The sequence below is a fragment of the Ambystoma mexicanum genome, chromosome 1q (genome assembly GCF_040938575.1).
Source record: "Ambystoma mexicanum isolate Mex_15411 chromosome 1q, UKY_AmexF1_1, whole genome shotgun sequence".
NCBI lineage: Eukaryota > Metazoa > Chordata > Amphibia > Caudata > Ambystomatidae > Ambystoma > Ambystoma mexicanum.
In genome coordinates, this window is record NC_090922.1 from 809,540,915 (window position 1) to 809,566,083 (window position 25,169).

At 44.7% G+C, this 25,169-nt stretch overlaps 1 protein-coding gene across 3 annotated transcripts in view; it reads right to left on the bottom strand.

Annotated features, from left to right (window-relative positions):
* Window positions 1–25,169, bottom strand: part of NPL (N-acetylneuraminate pyruvate lyase) — a 643,702-nt gene that overhangs the window by 304,059 nt on the left and 314,474 nt on the right. For all 3 annotated transcript variants that reach the window (XM_069641412.1, XM_069641411.1, XM_069641413.1), the window contains 3 exons: window positions 18,194–18,281; window positions 14,573–14,630; window positions 13,766–13,841 (listed from right to left, as the gene is read on the bottom strand). In XM_069641412.1, coding sequence (XP_069497513.1) covers window positions 13,766–13,841; window positions 14,573–14,630; window positions 18,194–18,281 — 222 coding nt within the window. The remainder of the gene's footprint in view (window positions 1–13,765; window positions 13,842–14,572; window positions 14,631–18,193; window positions 18,282–25,169) is intronic.

Sequence of the window (25,169 nt, forward strand, 5' to 3'; positions counted from 1 at the left end):
AGTTCGAATCCTCTAATGAAGTCTAGGTAAGCTTTTCCCAGCAGTAAAATGTGCTCAACAAATTACAACCTCTGAAGGGACAAGCAATGCCAAAGTCAATAGATTAGAAGGCTGCCTTTAGGGAGCCAGGACAGCCAAAGTCAATTGGACAAAGTCTATTTCACAAAGTCAGATTGAGGAAATCACTGTAGGAATATAAGCAGTAAAGCCTGTGCAAGGGGAGTTGCAATCAACTCGGAAGGTTAAGCAGTTGCACTTCTCAAGTGAGAAAGTACGACTTAAGGCAAGGAGGCAAGTACCCCAAGCTGAAAAAGTATCTCTGAAAAAGTATCTCTGGTTTGAAGAAAAGTTATCTAGCTGGATTCCGTCTTGCTACAACCAAGCAGACCCTTGTTCCTGAGCCTCAGTCATGGGGACAAGATGGAGGACGTCTGGTGGGCTGCTGTGGCAGTACTCGGGAAGGACTTCGGCAGCCTCGCAAACAGCACTGATGCAGAATATCTCTGGTTGGACTTTCCTTGCTCACTCGGTCCTGGACTCTGTGTCCTTAGAAGGCTCCTGGAGCTTTTGGCCGGATTTGTTCCGCGGAGCCCAAGATGAATACTGCCATCGCAGAGTTGAAAACATCCCTGGAGTGCAAGACAGATGCCGTCAGTGTGGACGTCAACCTAAGACAAGATGTTAGGGCGCTGGCTGAATGCATAGGAGGACTGGAAAAGGAGGTTAAGACGAACACAGCAAGTTGTACTGCTAACACCAATGAAGTCTCCACATTGAAACAACAAGTGCGCAACCTGGAGTGCAGAGCGGATGAGGCGGAAGGACGGGCGCGTAGGGACAATATACGTATTGTGGGACTTCCATAAGGAGAAGAGAGTCCGGACCTGACTAATTATATTGAAAACATGCTACTGCAAGAGATAGGCTGCGGTTCGCTCACACAAGGGTTCACAGTGGAGAGGGTGCATAGAGCCTTGACGAGGAAGCTGCCACCTGGGGCCCCTCCCTGACGATCATCGCCAACATCCTGAACTCGAAGGATAGAGAGAAGATCCTGGAGCACTTTCGCAAAGGAGGTACAATAAACAGGGCGTCGGCGACCATTACGACGTACCCGGATTACACTTTCCTGGTACAGAAGCAACGTCTAAACTATGTGGTCATTAATATATGTTGCTGTACCCAGCGAAACTGAAGTTCTTGCATAAAGACAGAGCGATTTTCTTCGAGAATCCAGAGGATGTGACAAAGTGGATGGACAGTATGAACTGCCAAGCGGGAGCGGATGACCGGAGGGAGAACGGAGGGGATAAGTGAATCTATATTTGTATTTTATTTATTTATTTGTTTGTTATTTCCTCTATGGCATACCATCGGACAGCACGGTGGCTGTTGGATGATCTGATACATGGGGCACGATCCTGATGACCAGTGTACAACCTAGTATAGGTTTAAACAATATTACGGGCGCACATAGATTATTAAGAAGTGAAGAAACTGTGCAATATACTGTTAGCAAAATGCAAGAGACACAGGTGCTGCTTCTTTAGAACAGCGCTAGGAGACACGATGTTGCCTCCCAATAGTTAGTTTAGTTAGGATACAGGTAATGCGGTATCCTCCTGCAGCGCTCTGTATACCGACCATAAAATGGGAAAGGGACGAGATGCGGGGTAGCCAGAGATCCAGGTATGGAGCTGGGCAACAGTTGGGAACAGTTTGGGGAAGAGGGTGGGGTGCGAGTTGGGGTAATTAAGGGGAGTAAGGCCAACACAAATGCACACAGAAAACGAGAAGAGCAGGATTTCAAGGACGTAGACAAATATGGCTGATCTCAAAATTGTGACCTGGAACGTCAGGGGAATGAACAGTTACATAAAGAGGAATAGGATTATGACATACCTTAAAATGTCAAAAGGTAGATATAGCGCTTAAACAAGAGACCCACCTCACTAAAGAGAAGCAGGAGATGATGAGACATAAATGGAGTGGGAGGACGGTGGGTTCAGCTTATTCGGCGTACGCCAGGGGGGTACTGATCTGGGTGGCACCAAAAGTCCCCTTCAAGGTCCTTCACATAGAGGTAGACAAAGATGGCAGGATGGCTATTGTCAGAGGCCTAGTAGAAAACAAGGAAATATGCATTGTAAACACATACGCCCCGAACCAAGACACCACTGCTTACTTTAAAACATTATATTCCAAGATTAGCCCACACAGAGACTGTGCGCTGATATGGGGGTGGGGGGGGATTTCAATTGTACACTAGATCTGACCAAAGATAGGTCAGATAGTACATTTTCTTGCCCAACCCCAGCTGCTAAAGCATTGAATATGTTTCTGCGCACAATGAGACTGGTGGATGTATGGAGAGTGATGTTTCCACGAGACCGAGGATATTCGCACTACTCTGCCCCACAACACCTATACACCAGATTAGATTACGTGTTTGTTGGAGATGAGTTGGTACACGAGTTTACGCAAGCAGAATATAAAGCAAGAGTCCTGTCCGACCATGCCCCCCTGATTACTACATGGCAAATACTACCTCCCAGAGCTAGGATTCCAACCTGGAGACTCAGGGTAGAAGCTCTGAAAGATGCTGGGTTCTGTGAACATATGAGAACGGAGGTCCGGGAATATTTTAAGAACAACACAGGCAGTGTAGATTAGGCAGGTACACTGTGGGAGGCTTTTAAGGTTGTGGTGCCGGGGAGCGGCGATGGCTAAATCCAAAGGACTACAGGAGGCGATATTACAGGACTTACAAAAAGCAGAGAATAGATTGGAGACAATAAGGAGGGCTGGTAACGGGACATTAGAGGAAGTGGGAGAAGTGTCCCGTATTCAGCTAGAATGCAGAGAGCTGTGGGATAGGCTGGATAAAATAAGAATGCCAACATGCAGAAGGGGATAAACCGGGGAGATTGCTTGCTTGGTTGTATAAAAGTGCGAACGCATGACAACCAATCCGGGCAGTACAAGTGAGGGATGGAAGGTTCAGAGAAACCCAAGAAGAAGTAAATAAGTGTTTTTTGAAAACTACAAGACCCTATACAGGATAAACACAGTAGAGGAGGAAACAGACCTACAAGAAACGCTGACAGAGAAATCTCCCCAAGCTAAGCGTAGAGTAGAGAGATAAGCTAGAGATGCCCATTACGATTGAGGAATTGGATAACGTTTTTGGCGAACTGCCTACTGGTAAAGTCCCCAGGCGGATGGGCTTCCTAGAGAGTACTATAAGGAAAACAGAAAAGTGATTCTTCCCCCAATGCTGGAAATGCTAAATGAAGCCTTAGAACGGGGTATGTTACCGGGATTGTTGAAGGAGTCAATCATCCCTCTCCTTAAACCTAATAAACCGGAGACTGAAGGTGGGTCATACAGGCCGCTGTCCTTACTGAACCAGAATGGGAAGATTCTCACTGCAGTGATGGCAATGAGGTTGAGGCCTGTGATAGGTAAACTTGTACATTCGGATGAGACAGGCTATGTCCCACATAGGAACATTACTAACAATCTAAGAAGACTACACCACATTATAGATCACACACATAGAGGAACACAAGAAGCAGCAGTGGTATCGCTCGATGCAGTTAAAGCCTTTGACTTAGTGAAATGGCCCTGGTTGCTAGCGGTGCTGGAGGGCTTTGGTATGGGACCCGTATACATAAGGTGGGGGAAACTGTTGTACAATGCTCCGATGGCGAGAGTCAAGACGGGCTCCACATTTTCCGAGCAGTGGCAACTGAGTAAAGGTACGAGATAAGGGACAAGGGTGTACGTGGTCCCCAATGCTCTTTATATTGGCATTTGAACTGTTAGCGGTCTACTTGAGAACGGAGTTCGGGGAGGTAGGTATAACCACACCAGACGGGCAACATTTGATCTCTTTGTATGCAGACGACCTGCTTCTGTACCTTCAATATCCAGAAGAAAATCTACAGTATGTCTGGGAAGTGTTGGAACGATATGCCCTAGTGTCACAAATAACGGTGAACCACCAGAAGTCGTGTCTGTACCGCCTAGGAGAAAACAAAAGGAGGACCACTCAGAGATTACCAGTGTTGCCGATTAAGTGGGAGCTAGTAACATTCAGGTACTTAGGACTCGGAGTAGCTATATATCATGATCTCAAGGTAGAACATATGAAGAATAGGGTTAAGGCAGTAGGCAAAGCCGAGAATAGTAGGTAATTCTGGGCGAAGCTGCCACTGTCCATGATGGTGCGAGCAGCATTGCTGAAGATTGTGGTACTGCCTAGACTCTTACATTACTTTACCAATGTCCCGTACACAATACCGAATGTTTTTTTTTAATAGATTGCATACCATATGAAGGAGCCTCATATGGCATAGCTCCAGATATAGAGTTGCACTCTGGAAGCTCCAGAATTTATATGAACCCAATTTTGAGACATACTTTATGGCTAGCCAGTTACAATATGTGGCCAAGTGGTTGTCAGACGAGCGGACATCAGATTTGAGGCTGCTGGGAACGGCAAGCGCTCGTTCTTTTTGAAGGAAGTTACATGGCTACCAGATTCATACAAAACCAGTGAAAGCCTACTGTTGCACCTCGGGTGTAATACCTGGCGCAAAACAAGAAACTACTAGGAAGTGCAGCACTACTCGCCGCAGATACCACTAGTAGTGCTAGGAGGAGTCAAGCAGGTCAGGAAGAACATGCAGAGGAGCTGGGAAACCGTGGGGTTGGCTACAGAAGGGGATGTACTTAAGGATGGGTTACCCCAGGGATTCGAGGAGCTGGTAAGAGATACCAAAATACATGATGGGCAGTACATTACACATGCCAGACTTGAGTAGTTTGAGACAGAGGTGGCCGGACTCTGTAATGCCCTTGCAGTCTGATGAAGCCATTGAATCATTTTATGACATATCGGAAGGTGGACATGAAGTGTCACGTATATATGAGCTACTAATGTCCAAGGTGGGCGAAGAGATAGATCAGATTAGACGTCAATGGGAAACAGACCTGGGGGAACCATTGTAGGACGAGGAGTGGAATAAAGTGAAAGTGTACCACAAAAGAGTATCAAGGAATACAAGATTACAACAAATTCAACTATATGTGACATATAGGGCATACCTAACACCAAGCGAGATAGCTAAGCCCGGCAGAGCAACGGTTCAGTCATGCCCGAAATGTGGCGAGGAAGGTGCATATCTTGTGCATATGTTTTGGACGTGTGTGGAGATTGGCTGGTTTTGGAAAGAGGTGTCACAATTGTTGGCGAACGCAGAGATCACTCTGGATGTGGCGTCTCCCAAGGCTTGTCTACTGGGGGGATTCCCTAGACCCAAACGTGCTCCGCATGTAAATAAACTTAAGGACCTAGCGTATATCCTGGCAACACGAAGAATAGCAATGGGGTGGAAAGCCAAAGCAAGACCGGTGACGTGTGGCGGAGGGACTTTTTGAAATGGGCTAATGCAGAAACCACTGTGTGGCAAGAAGCATCCAGTATAGAAGAAGAACAGGGCGGGAGAGGGGTCGAGTCATGGATATTACTCATAGCAAGTCTGGCAACCTCTGAATGTAAAACACAAGAAACAGATGTGATCCCTGCACAGGAAACTACCGTAGATATGTGAAACGAAGGCATGGAATAAGCAGGAATTTAAACGTGCAGTGTAGGCTGAGTTTGGGTGGGAGTTGGGGGGAGGGACAGGGAGTTCTTTTGGTGCAAAATGTGTGAGGATTGATTATTAACAATGTGTGAAATGTTTTGTACAGGTTTCAAAGAATAAAAATAGTTCAAAAAATAAAACTAAGTAATACATAAACAGAATAGAGTGACCAGAACCCATTTACATGATGCAAGTATAACATAAGCACTCCTAACAGTTGGACATCTGACCCTTTGCCTCCGGCCCTTTTAGTAATTGGCTGCCTGGCCTTTGGTCAGCCCACTTGTGCACGGATATTTAGGCTCTTTCCTGCCCCTGCTTCTCTTCTCCTGTTTCTTGTACCTGTAACGTGGAGGTGGCAGGGCTGCTGAACTGCTGAAAGAGCACCCTGACGTGTTTGCCACTGTTAAAACTCTCACTTGGCAATTCTTGTTCTGGTTTGTGTTTTTGGCCACTAGAGGTACAGTCCAGGCTTCCTGAAGTCTCCCCACATCTGCTGGGCTGAGCCAGGATCATTCACTTGGCACTGGGCCACTTCTAGAGTCAGGAGGGGTGCTGAGACTTCATCGCTCCACCAGATCGTCAGCTTGGGATGTCTGAGGGTGCCTCCAGCCGTTGCCTTCATGCTGGGAATGTTTGCTGCTGTTTTCTTTTGTTCGTCGGTCTTCCACGCCGAAATCTCTGACGCAGGCTTGAGGGTAGAGGTCCTGGGTAGAGCCTTTGTGGCTTTTCTGGGTCGCTAGGATCGTTGTTGGCCCATGGTGCGAGTCCTTGGCAATCGAATCCGGAAAACCACACCTGCGGAAGTACTTACACCTTTGAGTCCTCGTGTGGTCTATTATTCAGGATGCTCACCCTCAGGTGTCCCCCCTGGTCTGGGGTAGGGATTCATTGGAGGAGAGTCTTCACAGCACTTCCTATAGATATGAACCTTGAACAGATTTGGAATGTTTCTCAACTTGATTGAAATACGATATTGGATGCTTTAGGTCATATTCAGGGATGTCATTTTCCCAAAATGCCAGGGGTAGCGGAAGTGACATCATACAATCCTTGAACTCTGGTGACAACACAAAAAGTGATGTCACATGACCTTTCACCCCTTGACTAAACAGGAAGTGGCATCACATAGCATTTTTCCCCAGTACACTAAGAAAAATATGGTTACGATATCACTGTAATATGATATACATTTCATACAAGAATGGATCACCATATGTAGTGTTAATACCCGTGTATATAGGCCCACATTACCAAATTACTGTGAATGCAAGCAGACATCCAAGGCCAAAAGATGCCGTGCAGCGGGAAGAAAATACATGCGGCTGTTGCATGAAATGAAAGGGAGCAGGACTGGGGTTCTGCCTCCTATGTACAATAGGAGGTTCTGCATCCATGGACAGTATATAAGGCCTCAGAAGGGGAAGAAGCACTGAAGTCTTGCCTTATATGAACAGTAGGGGGCGCTACTGAATAGCTGGGGAACACTCATTATCTGCCTATTATGCACAGCGTAGAGCACTTCCGAAGGGGGAAGGGCCCAGGGTTGATCTATCCATGATTAGTATAGAGTGCCTTTGAAGGCAACATAGCACTTCAGGGATATTTTCCAGTAACAACAAACAATCCAAACTGCGTTGCTGTTCCATTGAGTCCAGTTCAGAAATGACCGGTCTTGTGATTTGTGGTAAGGACGCTTGAGGTGCGTCGTGTCTGTACCCAGAAGAGGATTGGTGTGCTCCTGGAGGACTATGGACTGTTTTGCACAAGTTGATAGTGTTACCCAGAACTGGTGTGTGTATTTAGGTGGTGGGCGGAGTATTGACCTGTTTTTTGTGAGTTACTTACTCAATATGTCTAGCTGAAAAGTAGAATACTGAGGGGTTTGTGTGGTGGACAGACAGAGGAGATGGCAAAAGTACATTCAATATTACAAGGCACCCCCACAATGGATCGGCTCTTGCTAGAAATATGATAGTAGACCCCGTTACACCAAGAGGTACACAGCATCACAATTGACCCCTCTATAGGCTCCCTTTAGACACAGAACACACATCAGAAAGGATCAAACATCACTGTGCACCACCACCAAGTTTGTTTTTGTTTGTTTATTTGTATTGCATGCCGAACTCGAGGGTATCTGGGCGCATTTGCATAGGAATACAAGTATACATTAGGCTTAGGTTACATTATTACAGTTGAAAGAGTTACAAGGGCTATAATTTGGGTATACCTAAGAACAGATGGTAAGTACATAGAAATACAGTAGATAGAGCAGTGTAACAGCAGAATTATATCATATGGGTCATTGGCTAAGGTATCAGTGTCAGTGAAACAGGTACAAGTGATAGGTCATAGATAAGTCAAGTGTCCTTGGACACTAGCCAGTTTATGGTGTTATGCCTAAAATACAGGAAGGGTTGGTCCTCTCTCAATGCTGGAGGGAGGGCGTTCCAGAGCTGCGCCGCCATGACCAGGAAACTACTTCCCGCCACCTTTTTTAGTTTGAATCTGGGGACAACCAAACAGAATGAATTAGTTGTCCTAGTCTGGTGTGAGGAGGATTTCATGACAGTTTTTTCTGAGAGGTAGCGTGGAGCAGAACCATTATGGCATGTGTGGGTGAGGGAGACAGTTTTGAGCGTAATTTTGTCATTAATCGAGAGCAATTTATTCTGTCTCCTTACTTTCGAAATGTACTCTCTCCTAGGAATACTGCATGCCGATCTGAAATCATTATTTTGTAAAATGTTGACTTTCTTAACAATGCACTTACTTGCTCCTAAGTACAGAGCATTGCAGTACTCCAACTTGGACAATATAAGGGCTCTGGCTAAGATCACACAACATTCTTTGGAGAGAAAGGGTTTTCAGGCCCTGATCAACTTGCAAGTATATGCTGTGGATGAAACCATAACATTCACTTGTTTATTTAGTGTGAGTGTTGGGGCAAGGTAAACGCCTAGTGTTTTGACCTCTTTTACCACTTTGATAATATTTACGTCAATATTGAAGGAGGAATAATTTGGGTTGAGATTGCTCAAGTTGGCTACCTTGCCAAGTATTAAGAGTTCTGTTTTGTCGTCATTCAGGCATATGCCGTGGGCAGCCATCCATGCCCGAGTGATTAAGTACATTTTGTTCACTAAAGCCATGTCCTTACCGTAATCACCCGTCAGAGGTATGAGGATCTGGGTGTCATCTGCATAGTTAGTGTAGGTGACACCCAGATGGTCCAAGTCGTGAACAATGGCTTTGGGAAGCTATTGTACATTTTTGGTGAGACACAACGTGATTGGGATATGGTCGCCGGCGTCTGTGGAAGAGAAGACTCATGTTCCTATTGTTCAAGAAGGATGTGATCCACATGATGGCCTTAGGTGAAAAGTGAGCAGCAGAGGTGAGGTGTTGGCACAATACTTTATGGTCTGCCAGATCAGAAGCGGCCGAAATATCAAGGAGAAGTAGCAAGGCCATTTTTCCGTTATCCATAAGTGCATCAATCTGGGTTTTTTAATCTATTAGAGCCGTTTCCGTGCCATGTTGTGGCCTAAAGCCAGATTGGCGGACTCCTAGTAGATGGTTAGTCTCCAGATACTCCTGTATCTGAATATAGGCCACCTTGTCTAGTGCTAGGGACAATCCCTAATGAGAATGATTAATTAATTTAGAGATAAAGGGAGCTAAGTCACTAGCGGCATCCTTAATTTTCTGGGCTGGGCAGCTATCTCCCCGACACCTTGATGTTTTAAGGGAGATAATAGTTTTTTCAACCTCAAGGATAGAAACGTGTGAGAATCGAAATCTTTGAGGAAGTTTAGTGGACGGAACCGGTGGGGCAACGTGATTAGCTATAGTGGGTAGATTTGCTTTTTTGTCCGCAAACTTTTTCTGGAGGAAGGAGATTTTGTTAGTTAAGGCATTCTGGATGTTGGTACACCACAGTTTGTCTTTTAAGCAGTCGTCTGTCTGCGGTATGGGAGCTTCCAATTCTCTTTGGATGGTAAAGAGTTCCTTTGAGCTGGCTTTTTGAATCCCCTCATTGTAAGTCTCCTGTTTAGTTCATATTATTTCTTGTTTATAGAGAGCAGTGCAGTTGACCAGATTTGTTTGGTTTTCCTCTGTAGGTAGATGTCTCCATAAGACTTCTAGCTTCCTTTTTCCAGCTCTCAGGGATTTTATATGAGGCATGAACCAAGAGTTCAGGTGAGCTCTTGGTTTACTTTTACACAGTTTGAGTGGTGCTACTACGTCTAGTGCTTTGGTCATAAGGCATTATAGGCATTTACTAGAGTGTCTGGGTCAGAGGAATCCGGCAGCCCGTTAAGGTCAGGGATTATGAATGGTTTGATCTTGTCTGCTGTGATTTTCTTTTGTTTCTAGTGAGGAGGGGGGGGGAGCTATTAGGTTGGTCTTGGTAGTGGGGGAGTTGGCTGTGAAGGAGAAGGAAGTGGTCAGTCCAGGTTTGTGCCGTGATATAGGTGATCGATACTACACTATTAAGGTCTGCCACTCAATCTAAAATTCTGCCTTTGTCGTGAGTAGCCTGAGTCACTCTTTGCGTGAAGCCAAATTCAGTAAGTATATTAGCGACCGCTAGAGCAAATGGATAATTAGGATCTTTGAAGCCTAGGTTGATATCCCCAAGTAGAAGTATTTGGGACCAGACTTTGTGTTCTCGGATAAGATAGTGGAAATGTCCTCTTCAAAGGAGCCAATGAGTCCAGGAGGTCTGTAGATTAGATGGACTGTTAAAGTACTGGCATTGGAGGTGGGTAGTTTGATTGTGAGAAGTTCACAGGATTTGATGACTGGGGAAGGGTCTATTCTCATGGCTAGATTGGACTTTACAATGATGGCTATGCCTCCGGCTCTAGCGTCAGTTCTGTCAGCCCTTATACTGTTGTAGTTATCCAAGACTGCAAGGAGCAGTGAACAATAATCACAGGGAAAACATCTGAATAGACCTTCTAGGGGCAAATATAGTGCAAATGTCACAATGGGCACCCCAGTCAGTGTGTGTGCTTGCGAGACAGAAAGATTGTGTGCGTGTGTTTTGTTTAACTGTGTTGCCATAACAGAATCACCCTAATACATTGTGTATTGGTGACAAACCTACCTGAATCCACACAATCATTTGAATTCCTCCAAAGCTTTACGTACAAACACCACCAGGTGGCAGTCACTAATGTGCCAAGAATTGTCAAAAAGAGCAATGCGACAGCCACCTTGTCAGCCTCTTATTCTCCATTATGCAGCCTGTTGTAGTAAATCCATATATATCATATGTATAACGTGATACACAATGGTTGACGATACATTGCAGACATAAAATTACCGAAAGCTTCAGACAGGAGGGCAATAGGATTGTAAGTAGCCGAAGAACCCAAAGATGCCATTGGAGAACCATAATATATGGGGAAATATATTATGCATTTTATATACCACATGTAAAAAGAATTGATTTTCAGTTGCTTGAAAAATCCTATAATCCATGTCCACATTTTGATAGCAAATTATGTGGTTTCAAAATGTCTGCTCTTTCTGCAGTAACCAATTATACGATAAGTGTGTGATGTTCTAGATAGAATTGTGAGTGTTGGCATGCGTCACATCTGGATAGAGTTGTGAATGTTAGCATGTGCCACACTTTGATGCAATAGTGAATGTTGCCCACTAACCAATACACTAACAATTTCATCCGTCTGCATACATCTCTCAAACTCTAACCAAACACAATCACAAGCCTTAAACGCAGCAAACCGCACAAACTTCACCACACTGCAACAACAAAACAAACTGCACATAGACTTGCACAACAGAACACGACGACTACCTACTGTAAACCACCCCAAGCCCAGCTAACGGACCCACCGGGGTGAGGCTGCCAACAGCACATCACTGCTTTCTTGCACTTTTCCAGCTCATTCCCACCAACTCAACCTCCCCTCTCCCTTTTTCAGAGCCGCCATAATGCCAGGGGACCACTCCGGTGCCGATAGTGCACGGTACAAATATCCTTTAACATTATGTGTACAGTGTTTATGCTACTAAAAGGGCGTCCCAAAATGCAAAGGGTCGGCGTTGACAGTGAGCGGTTGAGAGCGATATATACAATATACAGAATTCTGCTAACATAATTTCACTGCCTGGGCAGAATGTTTGAAACTATGATCCTATAAAATTATGTGAACATCCATATGTCCAGATATACATATTTTCAGCAGCTGTGCTTTTGACGAGTAGTTTAATTGATAGTAAATTGCACTAGAAGGCTCTAGGGCTGGATCTTTAAACAACCCTGCCTATGCCTCTGCCTTTGATTCATGGCAGGGGCGTTCTCGGGGACTCCTCAGACACTTACTATGAATGACAGTTTTAACCCCCTTGCTTTGGTTTTAGTCTGTCTCTTTGTTCATTTATCTATGAAATACACATTGCGAGGGTCCTGTGGATATGTTGTATCAGTATTTTTTCATCATAGTGCTTAGTGAACAAAACGTGTGCGCTATTATGCAGACTTGCATGAAACATGTGGACACAAAGCTAGACTTGTCGCTTCCATATTCCAATGTGTACATCCAAAGTGGTTGTCCAACCCTCGTTGCAGTAGTCCCCACCCCAGTCTCCCCCAGGCCACGCACCCTAGGTTGATGTTAACATTTATATCTCAGCAAGCCACCTAACCCGTTTACCTTTGCCATTCCTGCATGCTTCCAATCCTCTCACCAGAGGCAACGTACTCCAGGGTAGCCAGTGGGCCTGTGCCAGCGCGCCATGGGAACAGGTTTGCCCCCCACTATGCTTTCAAGAGCTCTAACTTTTTGTGGCTGCTAAGCATCCACTGAAAAGTTACAGAACTCTTGAAATCACGGGACCCAGTTGCACCCGACGGCAGCCGAGGAAGCCACCTTCATTGAAAAAAACTGACGCAAAAATTGAAGCTCTGAGCTTCCTTTGTTTTCCATATAGGTCGTAGGAGTCGCAAGGGGAGAACACAGGGGTCGCAGCAGCGACCATTAACAACCCCCAAATGACAACCCTGGTCATATTCAAACAAAATTAGAACACTACCTCAGAATTACCATAGCAGTTTCTCCTCTCATTACGTACCTGTCCACGATTCATTTTTGTGCTATAAGATCATTTCAGGCGACAGCTGCTTTGGCTGTTGAATTTTTACAGCTAACCTTTTGCACAATACTTGCAGAGGCGATTGAGGAAACACTAACTGGCATGAGGGAACACATAGGGATTGACACAAATGATGTTGATGGAAATTTAAAAAACAAATGTGTTTTACGAACTGCCCACATTTCCCAATATTGTGGCTTGCACTGATTGCACACATACGAGAATTTTACCACCATGCGCAAGCGAGAAAATAGCAGAAGATGCATTATTTGCTCAATGTACTACTGATCACACATTGCTATGCAAACTTCCCAGAAGCTGTATAATGTATTTGTCTTGTATACTAGCGGTATTCCTAAGATCATGGCAATACTCCACAACATGAGTGGAATTGACATCTTGGTAAAAATTCATTCGTTTTGCTCATGTAATTTGCCAAATACATTTGAAAGTGTATTGACAATACATCTGAAAAAGATTGACAATTGGCAAAAACCCCATGTGCAATACGTTCCTTGAGAAAGAAAATGTTTTGCTCTTTAGGACAAGGGGTTGTCTCTTCTATACAGAGGATAACCACCCAGAGCGACTAAGATAGAAGAGGAAACCCCCCTTCCAGAAGTCTAGGGTCAATGTATGATCTGGAGGGTCTATCACTGAAGTAAGGAGAAGTGACCTTATGCATACCAAAGGCAGGCTAAAGCTTCCTTTTCACTTTAATATATCAATTGACTTCAGTCCTACATTGGCAGAGAATCGTCACAGCAGTCCTTCCAGCCAAACCCAACTAAACCACATTGGTCTTGGATATTTAACGTGTTCTGTTCCGACAACTTTACCACTTTTAAAAGGATTCATTGGTAAGAGAACAACGAAATCTCAGTACAGGTAACTTCTACCTAATCAGTGTTTCCAAATATACAACAATGTCCTGCCTTTTCTAAACCACATCATTATTGCCTTTAGTTGATGCTTACCCACATTGGGAGGTTTCAGGAAAGAAGGACTTATGGCACAGATGGCATCAGCTTTAATGCTTGCTGCATGCCGAGCCTGAAAAACAAAAAAAACACCATGACACAGTGGCTATGATACTGAGCCTAGAAAGAGTAAAGCTGAAGCATGCACCAGTTCAGACGTGCATCTTCTAAAAGAAAGGGAGTGTGATACTGGCTTTTATGCTGAGCCTGCCAAAAACGTGTGCCAATGTTGGACCTGAAATGAGAATTGCAACCTTACTCACCAGCTCTGCTGCATCTGAAACAGAATAAAACAGTACACACCAGCTCTGAGGCAGATCCAGAAACACAACATTGTACACAAACTCTGATGCAAAGCCTCAAACTGAAACACAGCATTATGAATCATCTCTTCTGCTGACCCTTAAACAGAAACAAATCATTATGCACTAGCTCTGATGAAAACCCTGAACACAACATTAAACGCCAGCTCTCCTGCAGTCCGAAATAGAAATACAAATACAAAACAACACAACACAACAGCCTTGACGCCACAACATTATGGAAGTTCTGACTGGCGGATTGGAAAAAGGAAAGCACGAGTTTGCATCCATTCTAATGCTGGACCTGAAAGGGAAAAGCAGCATGCCCCCGAGAACCCGATGCAGTACCTGAAAGCTAAGCTAAAGAGAGTAGGTCATACTGGCTTGGAATCTGAGCCTGGAAAGAGAATAGAAGCATGCCCATATATCCTGGACCGATGGAAATGACCTTTGAAAGCAACCACTGTAAAGAGTAAAAGGAACTGACTGGCAGGCCACCTACCATTTCCTGAGCTTCTTTCAATGATGATGAGCCCACATGAACTATCACCTGATCCATCCTGCACACAAAAGGAGAGAAATACCATTAACACACTGAAGTGAAGGTTGTGGTAGGTGGGGGATGCAGGGGACACACAATCAGTGATATGGTGCTGTATAATGTTTACATTCATGACTCAGGGGTTTCTTGCTGTTCAGAGACAGTTCAAGAGGGAACTAAAGAGTAGCTAGTACTGAAAGTGGAAGTACATTCCACAAATTGACATGGTGAGATGAGCATGATCTGCTGCTTTCTGCGGCTTGGCTGTTAAAGCTATCTATTTGACTATATCCAGGACAAAGGGCCTCATTACAATTTTGCCAGTCTGGAAAAATTGCCACTAATTTCGGCACCAGCAATTTTTCCGGACCAGCAGCAAAACACAAGTTTGCGGGTGGGGGCAGTGACTTACTTCCAGGCCCGAACTGCAAGTAACTCAGGCCCCCGCCGGCAAAAGAATTCCACAATTACCTCCATGCAATCCTCTGGCACTCCATGGAATGGGGATTTATCAGCATTTCCGCCACCTGAAATATCCTGGTAATAACCTGAAATTCCTGGGCCCATTGGATGAACCTTAGGGAAAGGTGTACAGATGTCCTGGTAATAACACCAGTGTACAGATATTCTGGTAATAACACCTGAAATTCCTGGGCCCATTGGATGAACCGTAGGGAAAGGTGTATAGATGCCATAGAATTGCCTGTATTTGTCATGCAGCATTTTTGTATGTTGACCCCTCGGCTCGCCTGCAACATATCCATCAATTAGCATGAAATGAAGCTGTTCAAGTGTTTCCTTAGGAACCGCATCCAAAAAATGCACTTTTCGTACCCCCTAAAGCTGAGGCAGAGGAAATTGTTGGGGCAGTTTGCTGGTATCTCATCGAAATTACCGGCAAACCCATAATGCCCCCCCACCCCCAAAGGGATAAAGTGGCAAAAGGCGGATGTGTAAAACTGGGAACCGTGCCAGGGAGGGACTTTACATGATGGAAATTCTCTATGACTCAGTCAACGAAGAGCCTTAGGAACAGAGGAAGACACAATCTCTCTATCAAACTCCAGACAGATTTCTAGGAGCAATGAAGTGTAATGAATGTTCTGCGATTACCTAATCAAAAATTGAAGCTTACAGAGGTTAAGGCAATTGACTTGATCCAGAGGGGGTAAGATGGTTCAGTTTACTAAAGAGACTTTCAGTGAATAGGAGGATAAATGAATATTTTCCTCGGGTTCTTGAAGTGGAGGAAAACATGATTCAGCTAATGAGGCGACTTGTGAGATTTAAGTCAGCAGGTCACCTAGGAGGAGGCATGGATTGCTGACGATCAAAACAAGCACTGGGCTGTCTGCCAGATACCAGGCTCTTAGAGCTTTGTATTCTCTCCTGAAACAATCTCTTTGACAATTTACAAGCATTCATCTTGAGACAGTTATTCCAAATGTAGATGTTTAAGCCAGACTGTTACCTACAAAGATTATTAGCAGTGTGTTCACAATACAATACAAATCTGGTATTGCCTGCATATGTATGAAAGTGGAAACCAAAGGAGGGAAGATATCAAAAGGAAGCGGGGGAGGGGGAAGTAACTAGCCCTTGGGGCCCCCACAATACACCTTGGCAAACTAGGGGGTACGAAAAGTGCATTTTTTGGATGCGGTTCCTAAGGAAACACTTGAACAGCTTCAAAGCAATTCATTTCATGCTAATTGCTGGATATGTTGCAGGCGAGCCGAGGGGTCAACATACAAAAAGGCTGCAAAAGTTTCATGACAAATACAGGCAATTCTATGGCATCTGTACACCTTTCCCTATGGTTCATCCAATGGGCCCAGGAACACTCATATTATTTGGTTGGAGACCAGCCAGCAGATGGTCCTATCTAGAAGCTGTTCAGTCACCAGGATTTTAGCTAAAATGGGAAGATTCAAAATGTGGTAGTAACCTGCAGGGTCCAGATAATTAGAGCACAGTCTTATCATAAGACAGAAAAAAATACCGGAGGTTTGAGTTCATAGAGAACAGTGTCCGTCTGGTGAGTCATTTCAGAGAATAGCAAAAAAAGGTATTGTATGGCAGATTAATTATTAATAGGGTTTGGTTGACATGTCCATTGAATAGCATGCATGGTCGCTACTGCTGAGGCGAGTTTCAGTATGTCAAGCCGCAGTCCAGCAGGAACAACTTTGGAGTTGAGCAAAATCCTCAGGGAAAGCTCTATCAGGCATTGTTCGGGGGGTTTGATGTTGGAGAAAACGGTTGCCACTTTAGAAACAAACTATCAACTTTATTGCATAGTCTGACTGAAGGAGTCTCTAGTGGATAAAGGAAAGCAGGACTTGAAAGGAAAAAAAGGTGTTCATGAGTTATGTTGGTAATCGCCCACCTGCTGTAGCTAGCGTCACGAGCGAAGGGAGGGCCCCTAAGGAGGGACCCAACGGTACCGTTATTGATGCTGTTGGCCCTCCTTGAATGGTTATATCTCCATTATCATACATTAGACAGCTGAAGCAGCCAAACGGGGCAGCCAAAAGAAAATGTTCCCATGATTGGGGCAATGGTGGAGGTGACAAGAGAGAAAGATAGAGATACAGACTGTATAAAATGTAACAAAGAAAGGTGCCTTTCTTCGTGAAACACTGCTTTTCTCAGATAAAGTTAATTTCCAGCATTGATTACGGAGATGTAAACACAGAAGCAGACTCCACGTGGGAGAAGTACTGTGGGCGGTGTTGCAGGAAGAAAGGCAGGCTTTCTTTTTTTAAAAGTATTCTGACCTTTACAATCTGTGTTGGTGTACTGCGGGTGCTTGCGGCTACAGGGCAAACAGAGCGATGGACGATGGTTGCACAGTACTCTGGCTGCTCAGAACAGCAGGCTTGTAGCAGTGAATGCTGGGTATTCAGTTTGTCTGCTTACTTTTATGAAAGTGTCAAAAAGATTGAACACCAAAGACCATTGCTAAAGCCAACCCCACACCGTGGGGAACAGTGTGTGAGGGGACAGAGGATTGAGCGAGTGTGTGCAAGGGTTCGGAGTAATTGCAGGGGAGTAAAGGGGCAGGATTTAAGTCACCACGAGCACATTGGGAGTGGGTAGGAGAGGAGGCTTAGGCGGGTATTTTACACCCCCAATTGATCATGCCAGGTGGGGCGTTGGGGTGTTGTCAAAGTCCAGAACGCTAAAGGCCGCTCCAAATTAGCCTAAAGAAGCAGACTCTCTTGGGCATGCATTCAGCAGGTGGCTTTATAGGTTTGTAGTGATGGCGTTGAATGACAAAGCATCTAAGAAAAAGCAACGAAAAAAAAGCATCGAATGTATTTTTTTCGTTTTTAATGGGGGCACCCATTCTGTTTTTTTACCACCTTAAAACCCACTACAATTAAAATTAACCCTTTACCTTTGAAAAACATGCATTTGATGCATTTTTTTCGATGCTTTTGTCATTCAATGCTTTGTATTCTAGGCATTGACTGGATACCGGCTTTATAACATAACACCATTTCAGTCAGTGTTCAGAGAAGAATGATTGGCTGTGGTCTTCGCCCAGTGTTCATGTTGGGTTGTTGATCTACTCACTTGCCCTTTCCTTGTCTCACCCACTCCTCTGCAAGCAGTTTCCTCTCCTGGACAGTAAGGGAGATGCCTTCTCCCGTCGTGCCATTCACTGCGAGAAACAAACACATAAGAGAAGTGAAACAAAATGCACCATCAGGAAAGAGAGAGCCCTAAAACAGCATCCACCAAGGAATGTGACCCCTGACAAACTGAGTGTGGCTTCAAAGGAAATCATATCAATAAACCTCTTTTGCCAATTACCGGTAATACAGGTTGCACAGTAAAATGAGTAGTTGGAAAAATGTGTAATCAACGGATGACCACCGCTCTGCTACCTTAGAATGATGGCCTTGCCTTACATCACCAGGGTAGGGAACACTCTGCAGAACGTGTACATTTAGAAAAAGTATAATACAAAACAGGACGTGAACCCATAGATAACAACCTATACATTTGCTTCTTCATAAATAATCACAAATGATTCAATATTCTTTTCTTTCGTACAAAATATTTAATATTGCATATCTAATACATCAAATATACAAAACAATTAATACTTTTCATTCAAAAGATCCACAACACTCAGCCCTACATACCATTCATCTCACTTCACCAAAACAAAATCCATGCACACAACAAATCTTATGACCAATTCATTAAGGTCAACACTCCAGTGTTCAAGTATATTGTTGTTTGATATTCGTTCCTTTTACTGCAATCTTCACATCTGGATAACCGCCTTCATCCCATTAGGCAGTATGTCGACACATGTTTTGGGTTGTATTAGCTAGATTTAACTAAGTCCACTATGTACACCAACCCTCTTCAGGACAAACAGGAACAACAATAACGTCCCATTCGATCTAGCAGGGTGGATCAGATTGCCTAAAACAACAATGAAAATAAAAACCTTAAATTGCATCATTCCTCTTTTGTCAAGCTCTTACTTTCATCACATACTATTATTGTATAGGAAATGTCTACATATAGCACATAATGTTGTATCCATGCCCATCTTATCATTAAGAGACTGAAAAACCACTCTCACATGGATAAATCCTATACATGCCCTCCTGGGAATCCGTCATTTGTAAGAACCACCATATAAGGACGCCATCCACAATCTGCAGTATAATACTGCAAGTGCATTCAAAAATAGTTATTTTTCTGTTTGACCAAACAAATGCACTTACTCAAAACACAACGGATAAACGTTCCCTCAAAGTGTCTCAAACGTCCGATGTTAATCACAGACTTCTTGTAATCTTGTACGTAGTCGCCTTCATAAGTTCAACTCTTATATTAGGGGATCAGCACATTCTGACTTGTACCTAAACTCATATCAAAAACATTCCTTATTTCTGTTTGTTACTTAGAACCAAAAAGCAATTTTCCATTCTTTTCATACCTTCTCACCTTTTTATTAGGGTTGTCTCCTTCACTCAAAAAGGGGGAATCTCCCACTTTTGCCTTTCTTTTCCTCCGATTACTCAGTGGCCTTCACAGGATAGATACCGACTTCAGAAATATTTCCTGTAAAATGATTATATGACTTTCTCTGTTTCTTTTAACACAAAAAGCCGGAAAAAACATTTCCCAACTCATGCCTTGTGTGTCTATGCCGTACTCCACATGGACTCCATATTTAGATTCGTAAATATTGCGGTGTTTAATTATACATCCTGCTTTAATTCACAAATGTCTGCCCTTCTTCAAAAGCGCGACTAGATACTAGATGCTCAAAAAGTATTCAAGAAAAGACACTGGTTTCTTCTTTTTCTACATTCTGCAACTCAATAATGGGAAAAACAGCAGCATTTAGAATCACGCAATGCTGCACATTGCGACTACACATCTATAGTCTTCACCAATGATGGCTTCCCGATCCACGGCACCACTTTTTACAGCTATATTATATATATATATATATATATATATATATATATATATATATATATATATATATATATATATATATATATATATCTTCCGCGAATGCTCAACCTTTCTATCCACATACGAAAACGTACATCAATACCCTTTCGAATGCACACATAAAACCTGCCCTTGCTTACCTGCTTCTCGCGAAACGCTGCCTCTTGATGGTCAACGATAAATGCGATCGCCGTCAGTTGCCATTTATATTGTCAGCTGATCGGTCTAACTCTCATCATGGGCATAGAAAGGGGACTAGTTCCTTTTGTTGCACATCATGATTTTCCTTCACTCTTTCTGTGAAAATGAATGATTTCCACATCTATCTCTTTTGCCTGTATGGATGTCCAGTACATTTATACCTACAAACTATATCCACACTGTTTTTGACTTCTTTTGACGCATCATCAAAAAGCGAAAAAAAACGTACAATCTCACAAAAATTACGCGCTCCAGTAATGTATCTCCCTCGGGCTGGACAATCCATATATATATATATATATATATATATATATATATGATACATTACTCACCGTAATCGTATTTCTGATGCTTGTATCTGCTTAGATTCACATGCTGTGCATAGGCCGACATCTAGTGGAAGCTGCAGAGTATTACAGTTTGTTTTTCGAAGTCGAAAAATGGGCGTCGACACAGGGCGTGCCAGTAATACTATCCCTAGTGTGACGTCCCCTGTACCCATGATCCCTCACGCGTCTAGGATCCCCAGATTGTGTTTTTCCTGACATGAGGTAGCATGAGGAGTAGCGTGAGTACAGATAGTCCAAGCAGATAGACAGAAAGGTAAGACTACAAGCAACCATGCGCCTTCTCTCGGAGGGGAGGAAGGGTGGGTCGCATGTGAATCTAAGCAGATACAAGCATCAGAAATACGATTACGGTGAGTAATGTATCCCTTCTGAGGCTTGTGGAATCTGCTTAGATCACATGCTGTGCATAGATTAGCGAGCAGTACCAGAAGAAGGAGGTGGGATGTGAGAAGGGTCATGAGCAAACAGGTGTCTTAGAACCGCTTGTCCCACTTGTGTATCTGCCTTGGAATGAGTGTCAATGCAGTAATGCTGAGTAAAAGTGTGAATAGAGCTCCAAGTAGCTGCTTTGCAAATGGTGTCAAGGGGAACATTTGCAATGAAAGCCAGAGTGGCCCCAATGCCTCTGGTAGAGTGGGCCCTTGGCGTAAAAGGCAGAGTTTTTTCAGAAAGAGAGTAACACAGCTGTATACAGTTGATAATCCACTTTGAGATAGCGCCCTTAGAGACGCGATCCCCCTCTCTGCCTGTAGCTACGGAGACAAACAGTTGATCTGTTTTCCTTAGCGGTCTGGTTTTATTTACATAGTATAAGACCGCCCTACGCACATCTAGGGTGTGTAGTTTCACCTCAGCTGAGCTTTGTGGGTTTTGGAAGAAAGCCGGAAGCTCGATGGACTGGTTTACATGGAACTTGGATATGAATTTTGGTGAGAATCTAGGGTGTGTGCGTAAAACCAGTTTGTCCTTGTGGATAGTAAAGAAAGGATCTTGCACTGACAGAGCCTGAATTTCACTGACCCTTCTTATGGAGGTAATGGCTACTAAGAAGGCCGTTTTATAAGTCAGGTGTTTGAGACTACTTTTATGCATGGGTTCGAAGGGGGGCCCCATGAGCTTAGATAGCACCACATTGAGATCCCATCCTGGCGGTGGGTTCGAGATAGGAGGGTGAAGTCTCTTTACTCCTTCCATGAAGGCTTTAACCACTGGTACTTTCCACCACGAAACCTTGTTATGGGATGTGGTGTAGGCTGAGAGGGCTGCCAGGTGTACTTTCAGAGAGTTAAAAACCAACCCTGCATCCAGCAGGTGGAGCATGTATGTTACAACGTTGGAAGGAGTGCAATCAACCGGGTTGATTTGTTTACTCTGGCACCAGATAACGAATCTTTTCCACTTGTCAAAGTAACAGTGCCTTGTATTTGGTTTCCTGGACTCTTTTAGAATGTCCATACACCTCTGTGGTAATTTGAGATGTCCAAACTCTATGACTTCAGGAGCCATGCTGCTAGGTTCATAGAGTTGGGTTCCTGATGCACTGTTTGACCTTGTTGCTGGGACAGAAGGTTGTACCAGGCTGGGAGTCTGATGGGCTCGCATACCGCCATCCTGCGTAGGTGTGGAAACCATGGTTGTCTCGCCCACATGGGAGCAACTAGGATGAGCGTCATCGATTCCTTGTTCATCTTGTACACCACCTTCCTGATGAGAGGAGTTGGTGGGAAAGCGTACGCAAACATCCCTGACCAGTTCATCCACAGGGCATTCCCCTGGGAGTCCGGTTGTGGGAACCTGGATGCAAATCCTGGGCATTGTTTGTTTTCGCTTGTGGCGAATAGGTCTATAGTGGGGAAACCCCACTGAGAGAAGAGATCTTCTACTACGTCTTTGTGAAGGACCCATTCGTGTTCTTCTGGGAGGGAGTCTCTGCTTAGAGCATCCGCTAGGGAATTGAGCTCCCCTGGAACATGTTGCGATGACAGGAAGATGTTCCGTCTGAGTGCCCATATCCATATTTTCTGGGCAAGCTTGGACAGATTTGGCGAACGAGTCCCTCCTTGCTTGTTCAGATAGAACATGGCTGTCGTGCTGTCCGTCCTGATCTGCACCGACAAGTTTAGTAGATGGGGCTCGAACGCCTGCAGCGCTCGGAATACTGCCAGAAGCTCTAGCAGATTGATGTGGTTCTTGGCTACTGAGTGAGACCAGAGACCCTGAGCTGTGTGGTGGAGATGGTGAGCTCCCCACCCCGTCAGGCATGCATCTGTCGTCACCACTGCCTGTACTTCGGGATCGTAAAAGGGTTTCCCCTTTGCGAGATTCTCTCTTGTCCACCAGTGTAGGTTCTGTACGAGTGTTGGCGAAACGACCACTAGATCGTCCCACTGACCACTTGCCTGAGACCACTGTTTCGCCAACCATTCCTGCATGGGACGCATGCGCAGACGCGCGTGGGGGACCAGGTAAATGCATGACGCCATCATGCCGAGTAACCGCATAGCTTTGCGTACTGTTATCTGTTGACCTGACTGATAATGCGGAATTTGCAGAAGTATGTTCCGAATTCTTTCTTCCGAAGGGAAGGTCAATCCTTTCTGAGTATCTAGGATAGCTCCTAGAAACTGTTTTGAGGTGCTTGGCACCAGACTTGACTTTTTCTCGTTGATGGAGAAGCCTAATTCGTGGAGGAGGTCGATGGTCCTCTGAATGTTTGACCTGCAGATTCCTGGGGTTTCCCCCGTTATGAGCCAGTCGTCCAGATAAGGGTACACTGGGATTGCCTCCCTGCGTAGGTGTGCAGCTGCCACCGCCAGTACCTTGGTGAATACCCTTGGTGCAGAAGCTATCCCGAAGGGCAGTACCTTGAATTGGTAGTGGCGACTGTCCACCTTGAAGCGCAAGTATTTTCTGTGCGCCGGGAGCATGGAAATATGAAAATAGGCATCTTTCATATCCAAGGTTGCCATGTAATCCCCCTTTTTTAGGAGTGGGATTACCTCTTGTAGTGTGGTCATACGGAATTTTTGGGGCTTGACATACTTGTTGGCAGGCCGTAAGTCCAAAACTGGACGCATTGTTAAATCTTTCTTTGGCACAAGGAAGTAAGTTGAATAGATACCCTTGTTTACCTGGTGTCCCGGGACGAGTTCTATCGCGTCCTTTTCTAGCAGAATGGCGATCTCCTCGAGGAGGATCTTCTGATGTTGTAAAGAGTGGACTTTTTGTCTTGGAGGATGGTTTAGGGGACGTTGCAGTAGTCCTATGCAGTACCCATTGGATACTGTTGACAGCACCCATCTGTCGGATGTTATCCCTTCCCATGCCTGGGTGAAACTTGATATTCGTCCCCCTACTGGGGTTGCATGGGAAGGGACCTTGAACTGAGCGTCACTGCTTTGGTGGAGGCGTGCCTCCTCCTTTACTGGGGCTGCCTCTGCCTCTACCACGTCCTCTTTTACTACCCCTACCATACGCCTGGGTAGACTGTTGTGAGCTGGTGTTCCACTGTGTACCCTGGGTGTGGGAGTAGCTATTTCCTCTATTGGAATTTTGGCCGCGGGGGCGACGAAAATTGCCATTCCCTCTTTGGTTAGGTGGTTTGGTAGTTAACTGGCCAAGGGATTTGAGGGTGTCGAATTCTTCCTTAGCGTTTTTTTAGAGCGTCCTCGACTGCCTTCCCAAACAGGAGATCATTTTCCACTGGTTTGTCTAAGAGCGCAGCTTGTGTTTCTGCTTTGAATCCCGACTGCCTCAACCAAGCATGCCTTTTGATGACAGTCCCCTCTGCTATAAGTCTACCCGCATTGTCAGCGGCGTCCAGAGTTGCTTTTACAGTGCAGCCTGACACGTTCCTTCCTTCCGCACAAATGCGAGCTAGCTGGCTTTTAAGGGGTTCGGGAGCAGAGTCTATTAGTGCTGCCACTTCTTCCCACTGGTGACAGTTGTAGCTAGCCAACAGTGTGGTGGAATTCGCGATTCTGGCTTGGTAGGCTGCCGTGGAAGCTACTTTCCTGCCAAAACCATAAAGTTTTTTACTTTCTTTGTCGGGGGGAGCCTCAGAGGAAGATAATGGTGTACCAGCTCTTTTGCGGGTGTTGGTTACTACTAGAGAGTCTGGCTTAAGTTGACCTCTAATATATAGGGGGTCCGACTGGGCTGCTTTAAACAGCTTCTCCACTCTCGGATTTACAGGTCTTGTCAGGTTTGGGTTGACAAGGGATGGTGCTATTCTGCGTTGAACAGATTTTAGGATGGGAATGGTCTGGGCTACTGGCTTCCTTTCCCCTATTAGTTCTTCCGCAAAGTCCCTTTCTTCCTGGACACCTTGTGTGTCTATGTGGAAGTGGTTAGCTGCCCGAAAGAGCAGTTCATTCAGGAGGGGCTGATTATCTATTGGGGAGTCAGACACTGGGGCTTCCCTTTCGACTGGTGAGTCCATTCTGAAAATATCTGGGCTATTTTCTGGCTCATCCTCGTCTTCGTCTTCGCCGTAATAATCTGATCCTGCA